The sequence below is a fragment of the Mustela erminea genome, chromosome 7 (genome assembly GCF_009829155.1).
Source record: "Mustela erminea isolate mMusErm1 chromosome 7, mMusErm1.Pri, whole genome shotgun sequence".
In the NCBI taxonomy this organism is placed as follows: Eukaryota; Metazoa; Chordata; class Mammalia; order Carnivora; family Mustelidae; genus Mustela; species Mustela erminea.
Window position 1 is genome coordinate 91,890,492 of NC_045620.1, and position 26,067 is coordinate 91,916,558.

The 26,067-nt window shown below is 41.4% G+C and overlaps 1 protein-coding gene across 6 annotated transcripts in view; it reads right to left on the reverse strand.

Annotated features, from left to right (window-relative positions):
• Positions 1-26,067, reverse strand: part of SLC4A5 (solute carrier family 4 member 5) — a 105,941-nt gene that overhangs the window by 73,770 nt on the left and 6,104 nt on the right. For 5 of the 6 annotated variants that reach the window (XM_032352498.1, XM_032352503.1, XM_032352500.1 and 2 more), the window contains 2 exons: positions 8,114-8,194; positions 2,194-2,385 (listed from right to left, as the gene is read on the reverse strand). In XM_032352498.1, the coding sequence (XP_032208389.1) occupies positions 2,194-2,385; positions 8,114-8,194 (273 nt within the window). Of the gene's footprint in view, positions 1-2,193; positions 2,386-8,113; positions 8,195-13,940; positions 14,006-26,067 lie in introns of all 6 variants that reach the window. The other variant, XM_032352504.1, reaches the window with a different exon arrangement.

Here is a 26,067-nt window from a genome sequence, read left to right on the forward strand (position 1 = left end):
CTAATTCTCCAGGAATCAGGTAAACTTGGTTGGTGCATAGGTTATGAAAACTTTCCATTTATTAGGACTTTCACTGGTTCACTTGCAAACTTGGACCCTCAGCCCCAATTACCCCTCCAGGTCTTAAGGTCACTAACTCAGGATTCTCTTCTAATGGGATTTTTTGTTTGTTTTTAGAATAGCCCTCATGGCTGGCGAGGGAATATTGTATATGTTGATAATTCCAGGAGATCCAGGTTTTAAAGTGTCAAAGGACAAGAAGAGAGAGAAAATACATGATTCTTTTGGGAAATACATTTTAATTTGCTTTCCTGCCTGCCCCTCACCCCAAAGGGGGCATATAAGGTCTAGAATGATCCTCATTCTTTCTCCTTTTCTGTCTTCCTTTCCCCCTTCTCTCTCCAAGTCGTATCCTTCCAAGACACAAATTTATAGGTACACAAAGGCAAGCAAGCTACCCCGTTTCAAAGCTTCAAAGTCTAAAAGAACCCCAACTGTCCTTGCACCTATGCTGGAAATTGCCTGTTTCAGGAACCCTTCATGGAGGAGATGCTTTAGAGACAAATATGTGTTCTGTCCCAACCCTTGCTCCTTCCTCATCAGAAATGAGAATGGAAGGCCACAGGAAATATATCCTTGATCCTAAGGCCTTGGAATGAGGCTCAATATGAGGCTTAAATGCCTGGCTGGAAAACAGCCTTTCTCTCCTTTACTGCTCATCTTGAGACAGTTTTGATCTTTCAGTGACCCCAGAGTTTAGTAGTGACCAGGCAAGTAGAAGACCTTAATGATTTTTCACACCCCTTCCACGAGAAGGATCTCATAAGCCCTTGATGCCAATGAACATAGCCAAACCAAACCAATATCCTCTTGCAGAGGAAAAAGATCTGGGATCCTCACTCTCATATTGGGTTAATGTGTATTAGTTAAGCCAACATCTATTAAGTGTCTACCACACACCTACCATGTTATTTGTTTCTTCTCTGCCTCAGGAGTGACCCAGCATACTCAATTTTACAAGGGGAACTCATCCCTAAATGTGGGGGAGGTGGTAGGGTTATAGGAGAATGCCTCAGAAGGGGAGGATGAGGCATTCAGATCTAACATGGGGAGCAGGAACTCTTCCCAAAAGGCTGGCTCTCCTTTGGGTCTCTGATGTTCCCAGCCCTGAGCTGGTCCATGTGCACATGCATGGTTTCATCAGCACTCATCTCTTATGCTAGACAGCGCCAAAGGATTTCCATCAACCCATCTCCCACTTAGACACATTTATTCTAGAAAAGCCACAGGACTTGGTAGACTTGATGCCAAGGAGAGCAGTTGTTCAGGGCAGCTGCAAGATTGTGGGTGACTAAGGTGTCCTTTGGGAGCGTGTGAGTCAGATCTCTTCCTACAGGGATGCTGAGACACTGTCACTGCCTCTGACATTCCTTTGAAGGTTTAGACAGTAAAATAACTAATTTTTCCTTGCTTAGGACAGGAGAAATATATAATAGAGACCAATCAAATATAATTTATTAGGCAGATTTAGGATCTGCTGAGGTGAAATCATGTCCCTAGAAACAGCAAATTCTCAAAAGAATGAAATGTCATAGTTGGGCTCTCAGGACTCGAGTCTTTTCACTTCTCTTAAGATTGATACTTTTCTTTCCACAGGAAGGAACAAAAGACTGATTTTTAATTAGCCCAAAACTGATATCTGCAGTAGCAGCAGAAGGCCTCAGGGGATTTGCTAGTCTGGGAGAGAGCTTTCCAGGGGTCTGCAAGCCACCATGCCAGTGCCTAGACAATTCTGTACTGTTCCTTCAAGCTTAGGTGAGGAAAGAGGGTGGAGGTAACGTGATGTGGAATTCAGTTTATGGAGCACAGTGTCTCCTGCCAAGTCATGTTTGTCGTTAGCAAGAGCTGTATGGCCCCTAAGAATTTGGAAATGAGGAAAATAATTAAGCCATGAAAACAGCTTGGGGGAGCTCAGAGCAGAGGTCTCCAAGTCACCAGAGAGAGACAGGGCTCAGCCTGGCTAAATGTATCCCTGGGCAGGGAGGTTGGTCTGCAGGGGTGGCATAGCACGGGTGGTAAGAGCCCTGACCCCAGTGGGACATCACTGAGTCTCCAGAGAATCTCCCCAATCTATCACCCTGTCTGGGCTCCCCAGCAGATGGCTCCCCTGAAATGTGCCCTTCAAGAACTCACGAGTCCTGCTGACATGATGCATGTTGCTATTCCGGCTGCTTCCCCTGCTGCCCACGCCAGTCAGTTCCTGTGGTGGCTTGTCTGGCCGCAGGCCCCAGCAGACCTTTTGTAGGCCTGGAAGACGTCCCTGGGTGTCTCTTTTCCTTTGAGGGTAACTGGGGACTGAAAGCCCAATGTGGATGGAGCGGCAGTCTGTGGGCAGAGCACAAAAGAGGGGGGAGGCAAAGATTACTGAAAATGGGCATTTCTCCTTACTATCCTCCAGTTACAAAGAGCTAGGGCCACCAAAGCAGAATGGAAGACATGGAGTTCCTGGCCAGGGCCACTGCCCCAAGTCTTGGGTTTGACAGAACCCCATTTCTGAACAACTCAGCCGTTGCTGGAAATGATACCCTTCGTGCTGTAGTTAGAACTCAATTAGAATGAGCAGAACTCCCATCACTCTGTTCTTGCTTGTCCAGAATGGCAATAACTGCATAAGGCTTATGACACATGGCCTGAGAGAGTCCCTCAGTGACTCACAGATTTAGTCCAAAACGCCAACCCCCCTCTTTGGGAGGGCTGTATGCATTTCCATCAAGGGCCACTTTTACTCGTAATGAAAGACTACATAAACTACTTAACAGAAAAGGGAGTTACTCGGACTTCTCAAAGCTGGTTTTGTATACTAGAATTTTCAAGAACTAGACTCATGAAGAACCTTAATTTCGAATTCCACTAAGAAGCCTGGTTGGTCTGTAAAGCCCCACTGGGTCTTTGCACACAAAAAGTAGCTGTAACTCTCTCAGGTCTCAGGATGGACATTCTGCTATCAGTGTTTCATCAGTGTTGGCTTCAACTGGTCAACAGTTTTTAAAATAATCAATAGATTTAGTTTTATATATACAGAATAATTGAGCAGATAGTACACAGGAAATTAGTCTTCTGTCCTACTGCCACCAGACCCCTGCTCCACAAACAGATCTCCTATTATTTTTATTGAGGTATAATTATACCTCAATTATACAATATAATATATATTAATGAGGTATAACATTGTATTAGTTCAAGGTATACAACATACTAATTTGATAGATGTATATATTGCAAGATGATTGCCATAAGAAGTCTAGTTAACATCCATCACCCCACATAGCTGTACTTTTTTTCTTGTGTTGAGAACTTTTAGAATCTACTCTCTTGGCAACTTTCAAATATACAATACAGATTGCTAACTATACTTACCTTGCCGTACATTCCATCCCCAGAATTTATTTATCTTATAACTGGAAGTTTGGTTTTTTTACTTCTTTCACCCTTTTGCCCACCTCCAAACCCCTGCCTCTGGCAACCACTAATCTGTTCTCTGTTTCTTTGAATTTGGTTCTTTAGATTCCACATATAAATAGGATCATACAGTATTTGTCTTCTCTGTCATTGTCAAGACTGTCAAAGAGCGAACACTTTGTGTTTTCTTCTTGAAATTTTGTTGTATCAGGTCGTATATCAGACTGTCATCCATTTTGAATTGTGTGTGTGTGTGTGTGTGTGTGTGTGTGTGTCTGTGTGTGTGTCTGTGTGTTTGTGTTGTAAGATAGTGGTCCAGTTTTATTCTTATGCATGTGGCTGTCCAGTTTTCTCATAAGAGAGATCATCCTTTCCCCACTGTATATTCTTGATTCCTTCATCATAAATTACCTGAACTTAAAAATGTGGGTATATTTCTGGGCTCTCTCTTCTTCTCCATTGATCTATGTGTCTGTTTTTATACCAACACTATACTGTCTTGATTAATACAGCTTTGTAATATCTTTTGAATCAGAAAGCATGATGCCTCCAGCTTTGTTCTTTTGCAAGATCACTCTGGCTATTGAAGGTTCTTCATGGTTCCATAAAAATTTTAGAATTATTTATTCTATTGCTGTGAAAAACATCATTGAAATTTTTATAGGAATTAGATTGAATCTGTAGATTGCTTAGGGTAGCCTGGACACTTTAAAAATATTAATTCATCCAATCCATGAGCATGGAATACCTTTCCATTCCTTTGTGTCTTCTTCAATTTCTTTCATCAATGTCTTAAAATTTTCAGTGCACAAGTCTTTCACCTCCCTTGTTAAGTTTATTTATTCCTGTTTATTTCATTCTTTTTGTGGCAATTATAAATAGAATTGTTTTCTTAATTTCTCCTTCTGACAGTTCATTATTAGTATATAGAAGTGTACCCTTTTGTATTAATTTTTGTATATTGATTTTGTATCCTGTAACTTTACCGAATTTATTAGTTCTAACAGTTTTTTGGTGGACTCTTTAGGGTTTGCCATATATAATATCACATCATCTGCAAATAGAAAGTTTTACTTCTTCCTTTCTGATTTGAAAGTCTTTTATTTCTTTTTCTTGACTAATTACTCTGGATAGGACTTCCAGTACAATGTTTATTCAACAATGCTAAATAAAAGTGGGGAGGGTGGGCATCTTGATATTTTTCCTGATCTTAGAGGAAAAACTTTCAGCTTTTCATTGTTGAGTAAGATGTTAGCTGTGGGTTTGTCATATATGGCCTTTGTTATGTTGAGGTACATTCCCTCTAGACTCAGTTTGTTGAGATTTTTGATAAGGAATAGATATTGAATTTTGTCAAATATACATTCTGCATCTATTATCTTTATCCTTCATTTTATTAATGGGGGGTATATCACATTGATTGATTTACAGGTGTTGAACCATCCCTGCACTCCTGAAATAAATCCTACTTGATCATGGGGCAAGACCCTTTTAATGTATTGTTGAATTTAGTTTTGTAATATTTTGTTGAGTATTTTTACACCTTTGGTCATCAGAGATATTGGTATGTAATTTTTTTTCTTGTAGTGTCCTAGTCTGTTTTTTATATCCAGGTAATACTAGTGTCATAAAATGAAATTGGAAGTGTTCTCTTTTTATTTTTATATTTCTGTGCTTTCAATTTTAATGTCTTTTCTTTCATTTCTAATTTTATTTGAGTATCCTCTTTTTTCCCCTTGATAAATCTAACTCAAGATTTGTCTATTTTGTTTGTCTTTTCAAAAACCAGTTCTTAGTTTCATTGATCTTTTCTATTGTCTTTTTAGTCTCTATTTTACTTATTTCTTCTCAGATCTTTGTTGTTTCCTCCCTCTACTAACTCTGGGCTTAGTTTGTTCTTTTTCTAGTTCCTTGAGGTATAAAGTTAGGTTGTTTACTTGGGCTCTTTCTTTTTTCTTAATGTAGGCATTTATTGCTATGAATAGATTACCCTATTATTAACAACTTGCATTAGGGTGGAACGTTTGTTACAATTAATAAACCAATATTGATGTATTATGATTAACTCTAGTCTATTGTTTACATGAAGTTTCACTTTTAGTGTTGTATAGTTCTATGGGTTTTGAAAAATGCCTACATCTACCATTACAGTATCATACAGAATAGTTTCACCAGCCTAAAAATTCCCTGTGCTTTACCTACTCATCCATCCTCTTCCTGAATACGCAAGTTACTTTCCTCTTTTGGCCTTTACACTTTGTTCTCTTTCCTTTTTTTCTTCTTTTTGAGGTGAAATGAGAATGGGTGGGGTATATGAGTGGGAAGATATTTTTTCTCTGCTTATGTGAACTGCAGCAAAAATGTTTGGGAACCACTCTTTTAGGATAACTTGGAGTCTGGAATTCCATGGTGATGATTTTCCAAAGAGCAGGATGGCCAAAAAATATTATTGTAGTTCCTCCTTTCCACAGAGGATATGTTTCAGGTTCCCTAGAGGATGCCTGAAAGTGCACATAGCACTGAACTCTACATATACCATGCTTTTTCCTGCACATACGTACCGATGATCAAATTTAATTTATAAATTAGGCACAGTAAGAGATTAACAATAATAAGTAATAATAAAATAGAATAATTATAATAATATTTTATAATAAAAGTTATGTTAATGAGCTCTCTCTCTCTCTCTCTCAAGATATCCTATTGTACTGTATTCACCTTTTTACTTGTAATGATATGAGATGATAAAATGTCTATGTGATGAGATGAGGTAAGATAAATGACATAGGAACTGTGACATAGTGTTGGGCTACTACTGACCTTCAGATGATGTGTCAGAAAAAGAATCTGCTTCCAGACCTTGATTGAATATGGGTAACTAAAACTGAAGAGAGTGAAATCACAGGTAAGTGGGGGACTACTGTATTTTTGAAGCCCATGGATGGCAAATGAGATTTGAAAGCTGCTGTAGAACAGGAAATTAAACTCTGTGTTCTTACATCAAGATCTACCTTAACTTGATTTTATTTTCTTTGGAGGGGAGGTCTGCCTCTTGGCTCAAACTCCTGAAATGTAGATCCTAATGTCTGGGCATCCATTGACTACAGATGTCACACAGAAACCACATCAAGCTGAACCTTGGAGAAGCATATCTAACTAAGCCCTTTCAAGATAGGTTGAGTGTCTACTCTGGTGAAAAGACTCTGAATCATTCATAGGTATGGGAAAGTGAGTTTGCCAGGATGTCAGTGTCCAAATCTTTTTAGAGCCCAGCTCACCCCAGCATACCTCACTGCTCACTCTTCTGAACCTCCAGTCTTTCTTGGCTGTAACCAAGAATGTGAGGTGGAGATTTTTATGAAGTACAGCCTTACTTTCTAGTGGACCAATATCAGAATGATTGGTGCTCCTCCTTCCTTCCCCCATCTCCCTCCAGTATGGCATGACTTCCCTTGCTCAGTTCTACCATTTCTTAAGCAAGCTGTAATTTGAGTAATCCATGGACACCAGTAAGAGGTAAGTAGTTTTAATCTAAGGGCTTAGCAGATGAATTCCTAGTTTCCACTGTTGAGGTCAGGAACAGAAATGAGAAACAGCTGGTATATCAGAAAGGCCTCTGCCAAGAGTCACCTGCCTTGGATGGTCCCTGGCTTGTTCATCACTTGCTCCACGGCCATGGACATCTGCCTCTCAAGAACTCAGTGTCCTTACCTGTAAGGTGGAAATGAAATCCCTTCTCTACTATCTGGGCAAGGTTTTTGAGAAGACAGAATAAGATGGTATATGGGAACTTGATTAGAAAATTGTAAGGGCTACACATATGAAGAATATACTTATTGGAGAAATCAGGGAAGATAGCTATCAGGAAAGTATTATACTTTTTTTCCCTGGATCTAACTTGTCCCTTTTTTTTCCCCTGGCTTCCATCATAATCATCAGAGTGTCGTTGTGTAGCTGGTGAACTGTGCAGAACGGCTAGCCCTCTCCCAAGCTTCCTCCTTCACTCTGCAGGACCTCTCCACTCCCTGTGAACATCTTGCAGTTTGGCTCAGGACTGTGCCAAGTTCTCCTAGGAACTCCTCAGCTGCATTCTTCTCCATTGACAGCTCCAGAATGGGTCTACACATTTTACAGCTCAGCAAGCATCCAGCTGGGCAGCGAGATTGGTGTTTCCCTCCAAGTGGGGCTGGGGCAGTGGCAGGGCGGTGGCCTGTCTGGTTGCCTCTTCATAAGTCCTGTGGTTGCTTCTCTGTAGAGTGTAGGAACTTAATACCTCTGCATCAGCAATTTTTGGACAATAGATACCCCCATTCAATATCTTCTTGCAGTAGTTTGAGCTGCTATTTTTAGAATCTGTGTAATGGTGGCATCTTGTATAGTTTGTAGATATTGTAAAATTAGGTAAGTTTAATTTTGTGTTGGGGATGCTATGCCCTAATTCACAGAAACAAAATGCCAGTTTCCTGTCTTCGGCCCCATGATGTGGTCTCTTTAAGACATAGCCTGGTGCCATTGGGTCCAGAGAAGACACCATGGGTGGGCCAGGGAAAGGGACCAGCTCTCTAGATCTTCCCACTGGAGGGGTGTTATAAGGATATTTAAGAAACTGGCAGACCATCCTAGGATTTGCATCAAGTTCTCAAGATGACCTTACCTTCCTGATCCTGACATCTCCTCCTGTAGTTAGCAGGGTCCAGCTTCCCTACCCCAGTCTTCTCTTCTTCCACCTTCATCACTATGAAAGATGAACACAGTCTCAATACATATACAACACAAAAAGGTAGGATTTTGAGTGGAAATGGCCAAATCCCCACCCATAGTAGGAGACCCTAAAGCAGATGAAAAAATTAAGGCAAAAGAACAAATTGTAAACAAATTGAAGAAGCTCAAATACTATCTCTAACAAATAGAGAACAGATCTCTTTTTCAAGTATAAATTGAACACTTATAGAAAGCACATATCTAGATCACAGGTAAGACTTAGTAAATTTCAAAGAAACTGTATCATACTCCCACAGTAAGGATGTATATATACATATATATGTGTGTGTGGGTATGTAAGATGTAAGATATTCATATATATATAATAAATGTATATAAATATATGTATATACACATAAAACTTTAGAAACTAAAAGTAATTTCTACTCATGGGTTTAACAGGAAACCACATAGAAATTATTAAATATTTAGAACTCAACAATTACAACTACAAAATATTGAAACTTGTGGGTTGCAATATATTTTGAGGAAACAGAGAAGGAAGGAGTGGAGGGAGGGAGGAAAGAAGGAAAATAAATGTGATAAGCATTCAACTGAAGAACCTGGCGAGGGGGGGCGGTGAAACAAGAGAAAAGCTAAAGAAAGTAGAAAATGTAACTATAAAATAAAAAAAACAAAAAAAAATGAAATAGAAATGAGAATAGATGGTTAACAAACCCAAAGGCAATTATTTGAAAAGATTCTTAAAATAGGCAAACTGTGCAAAGCTAATCAAGCAGAAAAGAATGTTCATAAGTAAACAATATTGGGAGTAAAAAAAGCAACATAACTAAAAATATAGTAGAGAATTTAAAAATTAAAAGTGAATGCCATGAAAAACTTCATGCCAATACATTTTAGTTTGGGCAATAATAATAATTACCATTTCTATGTGCCAGGAACTACTTTAAATGCTCTGCATGTGTGACTTTTTTTTTTTAAGATTTTATTTATTTATTTGACAGAGAGAGACACAGCAAGAGAGGGAACACAGCAGGGGGAGTGGGAGAGGGAGAAGCAGGCTTCCTGTGGAACAGGGAGCCCAAACCAGGGCTTGATCCTAGGACCCTGGGATCATGACCAGAGCTGAAAGCAGACACTTAGTAACTGAGCCACCCAGGTGCCCATTACTCATTTTACAGGTGAGTAAACTGAGGCACAAGAGCTTAACTGACTGCCCAAATGGAGGAACAGAGATTCAGACCCAGACAATCTGTTTCTGGAATTTAAGTTCTTAGCCATGAGGCTGATAAATGGATATTTTATTAGGAAAATAATAGAAGTGACCAAAATTGACTTTAAAAGAATTAGAACATAGGAGATAACATGGAGGACATTAGGAGAAGGAAAGGAAAAGTGAATTGGGCCAAAGCACAAGAGACTGTGGACTCTGAGAAACAAACTGAGGGTTTTAGAGGGGAGGGGGTGGGGGGGATGGGTGAGCCTTGTGGTGGGTATTAAGGAGGGCTCATATTATATGGAGCACTGGAGGTTGTACATAAACAATGAATCCTGGAACACTGCATCAGAAACTGATTATGTATTTTATGGTGATTAACATAACATAATAAAAATAAATAAATAAATAAATAAATAAATATTAAAAATAAAGGGAAAAAAAAGAATTAGAAAACCTCAACTAACCAATAACCATTAACTGAAAAATTTATGGGTAAGTCACTACAAGCAGTCTTTCCCATGTCCCATGGATAATTTCTGAAGCTGGATTATAGGTACAAAACGATTATCATTTTTTTCTATTTTTTTGTGTCTGAATTTTTTTTTCCCATCGTGAAAGGAAAGATAAACACCAGGAGAAGACAGTTTTTAAAAAAATGTTTTATCTGAATCTTCAAGGATTAGATAGTCTCTAACTGATACAAAATGGTTTTCAAAAGTAGAAAAAAAGGAAATTGGAGGCAGTAGATATATCTAAAGACCAGAATACAGGGTCGTACTAAAAGCAGAAGAGTTTGTTGAAAATCTTCCTAAGGAGCCCATTTAACCTTCAGATCCTCTTTCCTAGGCTCCAGTCTCTTAGAATGCACCTCCTTCTAGAATATGGAGGGGTTAAACCCGCAGACCTCTGGATAACTAAGGACAAGAAGGAGTCATTTCATTGAGGGGTAGGGAGAGGAATTAAGCAAGGGCAGTTAGCCACTCAGCCCTCTGCCTACTTGACTGCTAGAACACTAATGAGGTTTACACACTCCACGTGGGAGACTGGAGGATTTACAGATCCTGACATTTTGGGGACCTCTAACAAATGGTCAAGGCTCCACCCAACTGCCCACCATGAGTCTATCATTCAATAAGTCCAGCCTATCAAACTGCTATTGGGCAGCTCCACTCCAAAGTCATGGCCAGCCAAGAATTGCCAGAATGACAGAGACCAAAACAAGCAAGAGGAGAGGAAGTCCAAGGAAACAGGAGCAATGTCGGCAGCCGAAGAACCATTTAAAAAGCATATAATTCACATATCTGAGTAGACTAGAAAAGACCTTGTATCCATGACAAAAAGAAAAGTAGAATGCTACAAGCCTGAGACTTTTAAAGAATAAGAAATAACTCTTGGGGGCGCCTGGGTGGCTCAATGGGTTAAGTCTCTGCCTTCAGCTCAGAACATGATCCCAGTGTCCCGGGTTCGAGCCCCATATCGGGCTCCCTGCTTGGGGGGGTTTTGGGGGGAAGCCTGCTTATCCCTCTCCCATTCCCCCTGCTTGTATTCCTTCTCTCACGGTGTCTCTCTCTGTCAAATAAATAAATAAAATCTTAAAAAATAAAAAAAGAAAGAACTCTTGAAAATTAAAGATATGTTAGAAGAAAAATTTCAGTAAAAGAATTAGAATATGAAGTTGGAAAAAATATGTGAGATAATAGAGCACAGATATGAGTAATTTTTTAAGCAGTCGGGAAAAGGCAAGGAAATCAGAGGACCAATCCAGTGGTCTAACATCAAAGCAAGAGAAGTCCCCAAAGAGAAGCCAGAAAAAAATAATGGAGGGGAAATTATCAAGGACTTAAGAATATTTCCCAAAACTGATGGATTTGAATTTCCTGTGGAAAGAACTTACTGAGAGCCCAGGAAAATGAATTTAAAACAAAATCCACTCCAAGTGACATTACAAAGTGTTAGAATATTACATATAAAGAGAAGACCTTAAAAACCTTCCAGAAGGGAAGCCTGGGTGGCTTAGTGGGTTAACCCTCTGCCTTCAGCTCAGGTCATGATCCCAGGGTCCTGGGATAGAGCCCCACATCAGCAGGGAGCCTGCTTCCTCCTCTCTCTCTGCCTGACTCTCTGCCTACTTCTGATCTGTCAAATAAATAAATAAACTCTATTTAAAAAAACAAACAAACAAACAAACAAACCCTTCCAGAAGAAGGAAATAAGTCACCTACAAAGAATCAGATGTGAGAACTGGCATCCAGACACAATGGAAGCTGTAAGACAGTGGAGTTATGCCTCCAAAAGTGAGAAAAAATTATTTCCAACCTTGATTTCTAGTCCTAACTAAAATATCAAATGTGAGGGTAGAAAAAGTATTTTTAGACAAGTCTTAAAATTTTACTGCTTATGCACTTTTTTCAGGAAGTGGTTGAAGGAAGAACTCCAGCAAGATGGAAGAGCATCTAAGGAAGGAATAGAGCATCTAGAAAATGGGATTCACCACAAAAGACTAGCACAGGAGGCCCTGGAAAGAAGCTGTATAGCAATCCAGAGAGCAGTGGGTTCATCTTAGATCAGGCTCTGCACGGGTTCTCAGAGAAAAACCTGAAACTGATCAATTATCTGGATGTGTTTCACTGTTTTGAGAGGATACTAAGATTCTTCCAAGAATAAAGAGTCATGGAAAGGAAAAGTGACCACTGAACACTATGTATCTCAAATGTGAGCAACATATGCAGCGACATTTATGCAGTCATAATAAATAAAAATGAATATATAACCCAAAACTGGGATATAAGCAGGCTTGGTATCCCACCACTGTGCATTATTATGCATATGTTGCTGTTTGTGGCTGGTGTTCAGGTATTCATTCCCACTGCTCAGTGTCAATGCCATATGGGAAATCAAATACTTTGAATTTCTACATTGGATGTAACTATTTGGAGAGATGAGGATTTGTCAGGGAGACGGGGGTTGTAAGACACCTGTAGAGGAAACTGCTAGATGTCCATCCCCCTTTCTGCTCTGATTTTATTCAGGACAGCAATGTGGCTGACTAAAAATAATCACTTCCTCCAAATGCCCCTCAGCAATCTCTGAAGAGATATCTCTAAAGAGATAGAGCAATCTCTAAAGAGAAAGAGCCTAGGAGAAGATTCCCTTCCTGGATGAAGCCTCTGCAGAAGAAAGCATCTCCATTTATCCTTCCTCTGCCTTCCTGGATAAAGTTGCCAGATTTAGCAAATAAAAATAGAGTTTTCCCAGTTAAATCTGAGTTTTATATATACAATTAATGGTTTTTAATATAAGTCCCATGCAACATTTGGAATATACTTGAACCAAAACTGGCTAACTATCTCACCTCTGTCAAGATGAGCATAGACTCGATGCCTGGAAGTACAGCAGCTCTCTTGTCATCATGGAAATGGAGGCTACATGCTAACTGTGAATACAAGGGGAGGAAGAATCCTGGATCTTTAATGTCTTCACTGAGTCATTCTACAGCACTGGACAGCCCACACTTGGGTTTCTTGTTAAGGAGAACAGTTAAAACACTATTTGTTTAAATACTATAGTTAACTTTTCTGTTACTCAAAACCACACCTGTGTCATAGGACAAAAGACTCTGCGACTGTATTTACTGGGCAAATAAGATTGGGTTCTGGGGGTGCCTGGGTGGCTCAGTCAGTTAAGCATCTGCCTTCAGCTCAGGTCACGATCTCAGGGACCGAGCCCCATGTTGGGGCTGAGCAGGGAGTCTGCTTCTCCCTCTTCCCCTCCCCCACTTGCGCACTCTCTCTATCTTGCACGCGCATGTGCGCGCAAATAAATAAAGTACTAAACTGCCTCCCTCCAAAAAAATAACACATTTGAAAAAAAAGATTGGGTTCTGTTGTAAGGAGAAAACAGGGGGAATGGGCACTGAGTGGTCATGTAACAGTGTTTGCTACACTTTCCAACACCAATTCCCTCCTTGTCTAGCCTGTTCTGTTCAAATAGAGACACATGGCCCTTCATGCTGTAGACACCTTCCCCAACTCCAGGCATGAATTAGATCTGTCTAAATTATCCCTGGTAATCATATGGCCTTTGACCAGTAACTGATCTTAGAAGTAGTCATGTACCCCATCAAGCCAGTGAGATTTAAGAGGAAGTCCATTCAGTAGGACTTCCAGGAAAGCTTTAATTTCCCTAATAAAAAGTGACAGACCCTTCTGGAATGCACATTTGGCCAATTACCCTCCCTACTTTCCTGCACAGACCTTGGACGTGAGACTTATACATGAAGCAGTCCTCTTGCAACAATAAGGTGACAAGTATGAAGAGCTAAGGCTCAGGCTGAGGACAAAGCAGAAGCCTAGAAAAAATCTTGGTTCCTGATAATGTCACTGAGCTCCAGACTGCTTATCTCTGGGCTTCCTATTACATGAAAAGAAATCTACTTTGTATATTTAAATTGCTAGCCAAGTTTTATGTTGCTTTTAGCTGAAGACCTTTCCAGGAATGCCTGGGTGGCTCAGTCAGTTAAGCATCCAACTCTTGATCTCACCTCATATCTTGATATTGGGGTTCTGAATTCAGGCCCTGTGTTAGGCTCCATACAGGGTGTGAAGCCTACTTAAAAAATAAGAAGAAGAAGAAGAAATAAAGACCTATAAATAAAATAAAGATTATATAAAAATAAAGGCCTTCCTAACTGATACATAATGAATACTATGGGGAGCTGAAATGAATGAACTAGATTTCTGCATATTAACATGTATAAATCTCAAAAACATAAGAAATAGAAAAAAACAGGGGCGCCTGGGTAGCTTAGTCAGTTAAGCATCTGCCTTTGGCTCAGGTCAGGATCCCAGGGTCCTGGGATCGAGCCCCGAGTCAGGCTTCCCTCTCAGCGGGAGGGCCTGCTTCTCCTCCTCCCACCGCCCTGCTTGTGTTCCCTTTCTCACTGTCTCTCTGTCAAATAAATACATAAAATCTTTTTAAAAAGAAGTTAAAAAAGCATAAAGTTATAAAGATACAGAAACAAAGTGGCATTATTTATATAAAACTTCAAAACATTGTCTTTAATTTTATGGTTTATTGCTACATTACAAGCAATAGCAGAAAATTGCCCAGAGGAATGAGACACATTATCTCCAGGTTACTTCTGAGGAAAGGTAAGGTTTAATCTTGATGTGTTAGCTTTTTCTTTAATATTTTGGATAGATATAGATGGAAATGAAGCAAAAATGATAAAATGTTAACATCTGTTAATTCAGGACAGTGATATACAAGTTTGAAGTATTTTATTATTAAAAATTGTTAAATGAGTTTTTTTTTAAAGAAATAAGAGAACTCCCCACCACTATGATATAACAGTCTCAAAATGGCCAAGTGAGTACCCTGCACAAAGAATGACTGGTGGGAAAAATCCTCACACTTTGATATGTCATTGTGAAATTTTAGAACACTAAATAAATGTCAAGAAAAAAGGAAATCCTTAAAACTTATAGAATGAAATAAACAGAAACAGCTCACCTACAAATGAATAAAAGACTATCTGATTTCTCATCAGCAACTTGGATAAAGAAGACAACAGAGCAATGCATCCTAAATTCTGAGGGACAATGATTTCTAACCTAGCATTCTCTACTCAGGCAAACTTCTAGGCAAGAGAGGGTAGAAGACATCTTCACATATGCAAGAAATCATTTTACTTCTCTCTTGTAACTTCTTATGAAGTTACTTAAGTATGTTACCACAATGAATCAAGAAGGGGAAGACAATGGGATCCAAGAGAGGGCTCCAAGCTGAAGAAAAATGAAGGGAGGTCGCTAGATGGCTGCTGTGCCACAGCCCTAGTCTCTCCTCAGAAGAGTTAAAAATGACATTTCAGAAGGAGCCACCCAAGGAAAAGATGAAATGCCGGAGATCTGATATACTTCTTGAGAATTTGGAACAATTTAAGACAGAGACAAAGATAGAAAATGCAAAGAAAGGCAACTAGAAATACCAGGAAAAAAATTAGTATTCCAAGAAATAAAATGTGGTTATGGTACACAGTCATAAGAATATAAACATTGATTTTTGAATTAACAAAAAACAATATATATCTACATTGGGAGAAGGGAGAAGAGATGGGTGTGGTATAAGATAATTATTTACCTATAGGTGGCTAATATCCAACTCTGATAAATAGCAGGAGATACATATATATATATATAAATAATCTGTATATATTATTAGAGGGTTGTAGGTAGCCAACAGAAAAAGCTGAAGAATTCCAGGTGGTCCTTTGGAGGACCATCTTTGGAAGATGGAACAGTGGAGTATTTAGAAAGCTAGAATGGAGTTTTGTTGTTTTTTTGTTATAAGCTCTTACTGTATTACTTTATTTTTAATTATGGTTACATTTTTTAAAAAACATTTTAAGGCAAATAATTTAATATGACACGTATACTCCCACTTAATGGATAATTTTATCCCCCTGATAATCCAGAATTAAATCCATTTGTTCAAAGTGTATCATGTTTAAATATTCAGAAGTGGTTTGCAAGAGTACTCAAAGGTATGCATGTGTCAGAGTCTTCTGGAGGGTGCATTAAAACCTGGATTTCTGAGCTCCACTCAAGAGTTACTGATTCTGTGGATCTGAGCTGTAGGCTGAAAGTTTGTGTTCTCTACAAGTTTCCACTTGATGCTGAAGATGCTGATCCAGGGACCACACATTGAGAATGGCTGCTTTAAGGAAATAACTCCTATTTATATTTTCTATTAAACTGAATCACCATGCATGGAACTTAGTTTACACGAGCTTCACATGCATAACAAGATCACGTCTTTGCTTTCAAACTGGGCACTGTGAACTGGTAAGCTTAGCGATGACGCACTGGTAGCTCCAATTGATTGGTGATTTTCCGGGAGTCGGTATCTTCCTCAACCCTCCCTCCTCAAGCTTGAGTAGAGACAAGCAGAGTAACGTCTTTTCCCATATGGAACCACCTCCAAATCTTTTAGATGGGGCTCACCCCATATCTCCTCAACCACAACAGGAAAGGCCATGTGGTCCAGCCTAGCCAATCAAACACTCCCCATTCCCCCATCACAGAGATTGGTTCCAGGGGAAGCCAGTAAGCTTGGGTGCTACAATGTTGCTTGACACAGGGAGGGAAATATCCAAGAAAAGTAAAAAAGCAGAGTACTAGTAACACTGTAACTCCCTGAGTCAGTTAATTCTGAACTGACCTGACTAATAGAAATGAAATGGGATTTTCCAGCATGTTTTAAAAACGTATTCTTTCATATCTGAAGTACTATGGATTTTCAGATTGGAAATCAAACAAAAGTAAATGCAAAAATGACAAACAGATGAAAACCTCATGGAACTATAGAAGCACGGAGATTTAATGTAGTTCATATTTGGGTAGATGCATACCTCCCAGTTCTGCACTAGCTCAGACCATTCCTTCCTCACCTCCTCTGCAGGTCCTACCTCCTCACAACTTGAGAGAAGGTCCCTTCAAGGAGGATGCAGAAGTACGAGAAGAACCCAGGCTGCCCCAGAACATCTTCAATGGAAATCATTCATTTGAAACAACTCAAGCAGAGTGCTAACCATTTGCAAAGTGTTTGGATGAACTATTCTAATCAGCAGCTACACGGCTCATTGCAAAAATTTACAAAAGTGACCTACCTCTTGAAACAGAATTTCTATCTCTACCATTTTGTATAATGTATATTAATTGAATGTCAGATATCTTGCTTTCATACTCTCATTTACTCCTGATTAAAATTCAGTGAGGTGCATAATTTTCACCCCCATTTTACAGATAAGGAAATGGAGATTCAAAGAATTAAGAAAGTTACCCTGTGTCACAGGCAGAGCTAAGATTGAAATGGGATTCTCTCTGATTCTCCAACCCCAGGAAGAAACACAGGCAGAGAAAGAGAAAGGGAGAAAACGAAAGGAGGTAGGGGGTTGGAAAAGGAAAGACAGACGTGAAGACATAAGAGACAGTGAGGTCTGGAAGAAGCCATAGACTTCTGAGTTCTAGGCCCTTCCTGAGGTCTAGCTGAATTCCCATCTCCAAGACCTCCCGATGGCATTATAATAAACTCATCTTTTCTCTTCGGCTAGCTTCAGGTGATTCCCAAGAATATTAACCAGTACAACCGTCCACTACAGTATATTGCCAGAGAAATTTATTAGCAACAAACCAGCCTTTGGCATATAGCAAAGCAATGAACTTGTAAGAGCAGTTTTTCCTACACCAGCCCTTCCACTGCTGCACTCACTCCTCATTATTCTCCCATCCATCTTTAGACCCTGGGGGTGAGTATGGCTTTACAGTGAGGGATCAGACCAAATTCTTTTCTGTCCTGAATCACCAGGGACCCATTCCACTTTATTGCCCCTGCCACCAGCCTGACTCCCACTGTGGATCCCTGAGAGTGCAAACCGTACTGACAGAATCAATGCCCTAACACCATGAGGCTAAGCACTAGAGTGCCACACCAGGGAACAGAGACACAGGGTCCCTGCCCAAGCAGCCTTCATGTCTGCTGCAGCAAGGAGGTGGTGACACAGCCAACCTGATGGGCATACAAGCATTTTGACTATCAAAACCCTGGTGATTGAATCATGGGCCATTTAACACTGCTCCCTCCCCAAGCCCCTGGCCACAGAGGCACATCAGTTCAGTCCAACGAATCCACTTTGTTCCAGATATTTGCTCTAGACACTGGAAACAAACAGAACAAAATAGATTATTAGGGAAGAAGGGCAAAATATGGCAATAAATCCTTAAGATTAGACACCCATATGTCTGGGGGGAAAACTAAGTAGAAAAAAGGTTGTGCCACAAGCATCAGTCAGCCTTTTAGGAGCTTTCCCTCCCATCCCATCTTTTAAGCCATTTGACATTATACTTAAAAACAGGACCAGCCTAATGTAGTATCCAGTGAACTCCGTAGACAGCTCAAAGCATTTCAAAAAAGGACCTCCTGGAGAGCTCACCTGGGATGATTTTGTGAGCTGAATTGACAAAAATGATGTGGGGTCATGAGGGCCTTAAAGACTAAGCTTAGAAATTAGAGAAAGGCCACCTTCCCAGCGATAGTTTATTCATTGCCTCTGGGCCCTGCAGACCTCACCCATGCGTGCCCCAGAAGAGGAAGAGAAAACAAGCAAACAAAATATCCCCTAGCAAACCACCAGTAGCAAAAACAGGTGCAGTATCTAAATCTAACAACAGAAATGTGTAATGAAAGGAGGCTAGCCATTATTTAGTTTCTATCCTGAGATGTTACATCAACAGATGTAATCTATTTTCCCATAGTTTTCTGGGGGAAGAAGCAAATCTCAGTGCTCTTGCTTATTTCCCATAAAATTTTCAGCCAGTCTTGTAAATTTCACAACGGCAACAGAAATGTGCCTTGCCTAGAGGAAAAAGATTCTCAGTTCCATCAGATGATAAGAAAAATGAACTAAATTGCCAAGGTGTCAGAAAGAGTGCATTTCATATCATTTCAGTTAATCTGGTGTGAGGGTCTATGCCCCAAACCAGTGAACTCAAGACAACAGGGTCACTGACACAGGATAATTTTTTTTTTTTTTTAAAGAAAAGGCAAATATCCAATGCTCATTTGGAGGATTTATTCAACTTTCGTGGTATTCTCCTTCTCTGTGTGTGTGAAGCTCACTCTCAAATACTCCGTTCACATTGTCAAGCACATTTTTCTTTATCTGTATAGTTTTGTCTACTCTCTCTGAAACTCCAAGCTGCAAACTTACCTTCACACTCTTAGCACTGGAAACCAGGATCCAAATCTCAGGAAGGCTGGTGTCACTTGCTCTGGTGCTGTTAGGTGGCAAGAAGGACGCTCTGTGATTTCCAGACTGAACTGTATTTGGGGCACTGGAGATTGACTTGTGGGGCTCAGTGGCGGCCAGCCATGTGACCAGGGTGGGGGAAGGGACACTCCTGCAGGGCAAGGGACCAATGCTTGCTCGCCTGACAGACCAGGGTAGAGCAGGGTCTGAACAGAGCCGGCCATAATTGTAGGCAGACAACTTTGCTCTAAATTTCTTCTTGGATTTTAACTTAGCCTTGGTTTTTAGATGCTTGTTTATCTCCCTACATTATTTCTATCCTAAGTCCTTTTTGGATTCTGTCTTGAATGGGTGTTAGAGAGGGAAGAGACCTTAGGGATGATCAAGCACCACCCCACACCCCAAGGTCACCCATTTTACAGATCGGTGGCAGCACTTCCAGGAGCTTGCAGAGGCCTGGGTTTGGTATGGTGTACTGGGGGACCCCAGCTGGCTGGCACCCCAAATTACAGCTCACTTGAATAACTTTAACCCTTAGATCATTAGAGCTTGGAGAACTGCTGAGATGCCAGTAATGAATCTTATCACATTGCAGGTGCCTTAATCTGCAGCTGTCAGATTAGGCCATGGCTTAGAAATTGTACTTATAGTCAAAGAGTTTATATGGGGGCTCCTGGGTAGCTCAGCCCAGCATCCAACTCCTGCTTTCGGCTCAGGGTGTGATCTCAGGGTCCTGGGATTGAGCCCCAAGTGGGACTCTGTGCTCAGCATGGAGTCTGCTTGTCCCTCTCCCTCCCCCTGTGCCCTATCCCCCCTTCTCACTCATGCGTACTCTTTCTCTAAAGTAAATAAATGAATCTGTTAAAAAAAAAGGCATTTATATAAAGATGTGCACTTATGTTTCTATATCTCTATCACTTAAAACACTCTGAGATGATTTTTCTGGAGGGATTAGGGGACACCAGGAGCTGGAGAGATATTTGACCTCAAAGACCCTGAAGACTTCTCAAGACCAGAGCCATCTGAGCAGCCTTCTAGATCACATCTACTTCTGTACCCAAACGGTCTGTGCTGGTTGCCTGCTAACCAAAAGGGGGATAGTTGTAATGACGGTAGAAATGGTCAAGGGAGAAGTGGTAGGGGGAACAGTAGCAGTGGTGTTCCAGTAGCTGGGCATAGAGGGACATCGTAGAGGCATCAGTGGAGGTGGTGGAGGTGAGGATGGAGGTGATGAGGGGCAGATGGAGGTGGTGATGGGGGAGGGGCAAAAAGGCGCCCTGAATGAGAGTAGGAGATTCTTGGTACTGACTCAGGCTGATGACTCTAGATGAAGCTGACCCCCTGGGATGACAAGTATGAAATGGGAAAGCCATGGCGTTAGAAGTCTGAAGAACCTCATTCTATCCCCAGAGGTGTACAGTCTTAAGGTAATCACTTCACCTCTCTGGATTCTAGTTTCCTTGAAGTAGAGTTGGCACTTAAATGGTCTTGTTAGGGGAAACTCATCCCTCTCCCTCTAAACCCTTTACCATTCCCTATAACATAGTAGCTTCTATCTTTCTAAAGTCTCAAAAGGAGTACTCACTTACCTCTCTACCCCCTCACTCAATTTCACCCAGTGGAGGAAGAGTGACTCAGGCAATCGAAACATTTGGGAGAATACAGTGGGCATGTGCCATGGCTCAGATCCGTCTGAGAACTGCCTGCTTCAGAGAAAATCCAAGTTGGGCTCCTCTCCTCTCTTCACAGCAAACTTTTGGGGCAGTTTCTCACCCTGCAGGTAGGGAGCCCTCCAGTGTTGGGTAAACAAGCTTAATTCTGGTGGAAAAAATTAGGAAGCCTGATTGTGGGCCTACATTCTGAGACAAATTCTCCAATCAGCTTTACCTGTTACAAAGTTATTTTGACTTCTACCTATGGGACTTCTGTGTCTTATTATTTCTCATTTGATTCCAAGCATAGAGGGAAAGATTGTAAGCAAGTACCTTCCTCAAATCCCAGTGCTGATGAATTAATGAAAGAGCCTCATAGAGTTGGTTGGACGAAACGGTCTCTAAATTTCCTTCAAGCTTTAACATCCTGTGATTCTACAAGTCTATGTCTCTGGAGTAGAACAAGTATTTGTGAAGCTGGGCAGAAGGTTGAGATTTTAGTGGACAACTTCCTGATTTCTGCCTCTCTTCTTTCCTGCTTTTCAACCCGATGAAGACCTCTACTCTCCAGACATTTTCCTCTTCCCCCCTCCACCAGCCCTACATGGCTTCGTTTGCCCCTATTCTGGTCTAGACCCCATGAAGAGTTACTTCACTCTCCCTTCATTGACACACACAATGTCTTGTTCCTGCCCTGCCAATCTTTTGGTCTAAATCAGCCCCACTGCTACCCTTCTCCTCCTGTACTGAGCTCTCTTTTGTCTCTGGAGAAAGCCTGTATTCAGGGGGAGAGAAAAGAGCCAAGACCAAGAGGGGTGGAAGTGTGTGTGTGTGTGTGTGTGTGTGTGTGTGTGTGTGTGTGACTAAGAGACAGATTGGAGAGACAGACAGAATGGAGAGAGACAGACCCCACCTTCAGGTCTCTCATGTACCCAGTGGTGGTACCTATGGCCAGCTCTACCTCTGGCCTTCCCCATGGTTTAGTTTTGTGAGTAAAAAATGTTGAAGGAATATCTGGCCGTCCCATTTCTCTCCTCTCCCTTACCTATGGCCTCGCTCACTAAGCTCACTTAGCTTACTGCTAAGGGGAATGGTTTGCCCAGCCGGCATTAAGCATGGGGACAAACACTTGAGGGCTTTCAGTCCTTCCTCACCACCAGAGTGGTAATGGCTGAGACTCATGCATTGACTTAGGAGCAAGGGAGAAGATTGGACCCAAAGGGTTCTTAGTCAGAAGTATTTCCTCCCCAAGGGGAGGTTTGGCAATGACTGGACATATTTCTGGTTCTTAACACTGGGATGAGAGTCCTACTGGCCTCTAGTGGGTAGAGGCCAGAGATGCTGCTAACATCCTACAATGTACAAGAAGCCCCACAGACTATCAAAAGTGCCAAGGTCAAGAATCCTGGATTCGACTGCTCAGACCCCTCTGGTTCTAGAAACCAAAATCCAGGCCAAAAGAGTACTCCATATGGGCCCGCCCCAATCACCAGGATGCTACAAGGAGGAAGGAAGGGCAAAGATTCTTAGTAATTTGCAGCTTTGGACCTCTGGGCCTCTGTTTCCTTTGGAGACCTGGCACACAGAGATGGTTACTCCACAGGGACAGGTTCCCTTCCATCGTCTGGTTCAGTGCCACCTGAAACCCCCCCGCCCCGGGTTTAAAAGATGGCAGGTTTTAGGCAGATCTGACACTGGGAGTGACGTCCCATGAAAGAAAAATGAACTTCCTACCCCTGCGTTGTTGGGAATAAGGATTATTTGGGTGCCCAGCAGGATTCCCTAAAACTTTTGCCCACAGCAGGTTTTCCACAAGCTGGCAAGCCTCATGCCAGTATGCGTGATTTTTGTCTCTCAGATTGTTTGTGCCAAGCTTTGGCGGGTGGTACAAGACTGGCTGCCCCAGATTCTTTTCCACTTTAGCTGCTTTTGAACTGTATCCAGGGTTGAGGAGGGAACATACTGTGGCATGTCAAGACTGTATGAGAAGGCAAGAAAAGCTGAGAGATATCTTAAAGGGAAACTGAGAACCCTGAGGAGGCCAGGCTCGCGTTATGTGGTGGGTGGGTTCTCTCCTTCTGCAGCTCCATCTACCCCCCAGGCACTGCTGTGGCCTGTGGCCTGCAATAGCACAGACCTCGGCTCACTCTGCACAAACCACACTGCACGTCCTGCTGCTCTTCCAACATCCCAAGCTCATTCCCACCTCGGCACCTTCGCACTTACTGCCTCCCCCACCTTCAGGTCTCTCATGTACCCAGATTTCTGATGCCAAATACCTAAGAAAGTCCTCCCTGACAAGCCTATCCAAAATGCCCCTCTCTAGTCTTTAACTCTGCCTTATTGGACTATATGGCATTTCTATCCAAAACCACATTATGTATTTGTTTGTTCCTTCATTACTTTCTCTTCCTCTGATCTGGCAGAGACTTAGTCTTGTTCGCTGAGGTATCCCTGACACCTATAATAGAGGCTTATGAACGGTTGGTTCGAATCCTCACTCCACAAACTTTGGGATGTTGAGCAAGTCACCTATTTTTTTCTTCAATGTCCTCAGCTGAAAAATGGAAATCATACCTACCTCAGTGGTTATTACAAGAACTGACTGAATCCATGTATATAAAATCTTAGGTCAATGTCTGGCACACAAAATAATAACTAGCAGCTAGTAATATTATCATTAGCATACTCCCAGGAAGTTCACACCATGCCTGTTCTGTGGAGGTCGGGAGACCAAATCCCTCTGCAGGCCTGGAACAGGACCTTTTCTCTCCTCTGCATCTGCTCTCTGCTGCCCTCTCAAGGCCCTGGGTGGAGGTTGGCAAAAGAGAATATTAAGGACTCCATCCTTAAAAATGAGCAGTCCCTTTTTGTAAGCAAGCCCCACTCCCAATGTGGCAAGCTTAGCCCTTGACAGAGCTGCCACTGGAGTCATCATCTGACAAGTTCAATTACGAATCACTGAGGCCACAGAGGAACTGTGGGTGCTTGGGAATCCATCCCTTGGGCTCCAGGAGAGTCTTTGCTTGGAGCAAACCCTTCTCCCTTCCCCCAGGCTGTACTTCCTGAGCCTGGGGACAGTGATCCATCAATCAACCTAAGCCACCCTGGAAAGCCATTCCTCACCCTGTCCCTCATTCCCTATTGGACTGTGTTTCACCATGTGGGTCAAGTGATTTTCATGCTGTCAGCCTAAAATGAGAGGGAAAGCCACTCCTCTGGGGGCTTCTGGATGGTGACTGATTCATTAACAAGAATCTGGAGACAATATACACTGTCTGATGAAAAGATATAATAGGGAGAAAGATTTCATTTTCAATAGTGACAAAATTCCTAAAACATCTAGAAATAAACTCGCCTCAAATCAAACTTGCCTAGAAATGCATATTTTATATGAGAATGTAAGAAAAAATTTTGCTAAAAAGCATAAAATAAGGTAACATATTCCTGAATGGGAAAATTGAATAGAGATATATGTTAAATATTTATAAATATATATACATTTAAAATATGACAAATAGTCATGGTTAAGGTATTAGCTTAGAATTTACAGAGCTTTTACTATGTGTTAGGATCTGGGCAAAGAGCTTTATAAAAGCAGTGGTTAAGAGCAGGAGGTCACATGACTCTGGACAGGATACTTAAAACCCTGAGACTTGGTTTCCTTATCTGTGAAATGGGAATAATAGTATGTGTCTCATGAGTTTCTGCTTAGGATTAAATGAGATGATTTGGAATAGTGCCTGGTAAGTGCCAAGCACTTAATTAATATGAACTACTGTTATCTGCATTTATAGATAAGGAAATTAAAGCTGTGAGAGAATAAAATAACTTGCCCAAGTTCACCCACAGCTGGTAAATGTCTGAACTAGCCTGGGGGATGGGGTTAGGGAGGCTTTCCTAAAAGATACAGAAAACTATATCATAATAGTTAAAACAAAGCACATCTTATATGAGGCCTTCATATACACCTTGCAAAATAATATTCTGAATGATTAGCCAGTGTCTGTACTGATGAATGAATGAATGAATGAGTGAGTGAATAACGGCCTGGTATTTTCTTTACTTCCTTTCCTGCCTCCCATTTAAACAGCCAGACCATTCCATGCTTTGCCTCAGGGAAGGCACATGAAAGCAGAAAAAAGAGATAAAAGGAGCCTCTTCCCTCAGCGCAATTGAAAAGACTCCTGGGGGTGCCTGGGTGGCTCAGTGGGTTAAAGCCTCTGCCTTCAGCTCAGGTCATGATCCCAGGGTCCTAGGATCGAGCCCCACATCCGGCTCTCTGCTCCTCGGAAAGCCTGCTTTCTCCTCTCTCTCTGCCTGCTCGTGATCTCTGTCTGTCAAATAAATGAATGAAATCTTAAAAAAAAAGAAAAAAGAAAGAAAGAAAGAAAGAAAAGAAAGACTCCTGAGCAAACCTAGACTGAAGTATGGGAGAAGATGGTTATGATGATCAAGGCTGTCCCCTCCCCCTCCCCCGAGGTGGCACAAAGACATGGAGGGAGACTTGGTGCTCCACTGGGACCTACAGATACCAACAAACAAGAACAGATGAGACAAGGATAGATGATGTCAAGGGTAGGGGCCTTTGTAAGTCCCTAATAGTCTAGCACCCCACCCCACTCTGACCCCCCAAATGGAAACTGGAACGGACAGGGATTTAAAAAGACAGCACCTTTTTAAAATGGGGGCTCAAAATACAGATGGAGATTGTTAGAAAATAAACGAATGCTTCTTATACACTTCAGTTTAGAGGCTGAAACTGGATTCCAAAGGATAGATTTTTAGAGAAAATAGCATTGGAGAAATGTGCTATTAAAAAATTTTCCATTTAGAGGAGAAGCTTGGGCAGTGGACAAAGGCAGCAATGTATTTATTTACTGGACTCAGCACATTCATCTCTGCCCTGAAATTAAATGTGATTGTCCTTAAGACTGGGGTTGAACTTGCATCTCAATTTGCCTTGGACAGTCACTGTCTGCCCACTTGTCTTGGCTTCATTGTTAGTACTGCCCTCTTTCATTCTCAAAAGCTTTCCAGTTTGGGCAATAAGTTATGTGGTTACTCTGTTAAGATTTTAAAATTCAAGCAATCCTGTGGGCGAGCAACTCTTAGCTAGATGCCATGAAACAGAAAGTTTCATACCCTCCAGGCAGGGGCGGCTAGCGGTCAGTGGAGCAATGAAGTAAAGCCTCCGGAGGGGCTGAGAA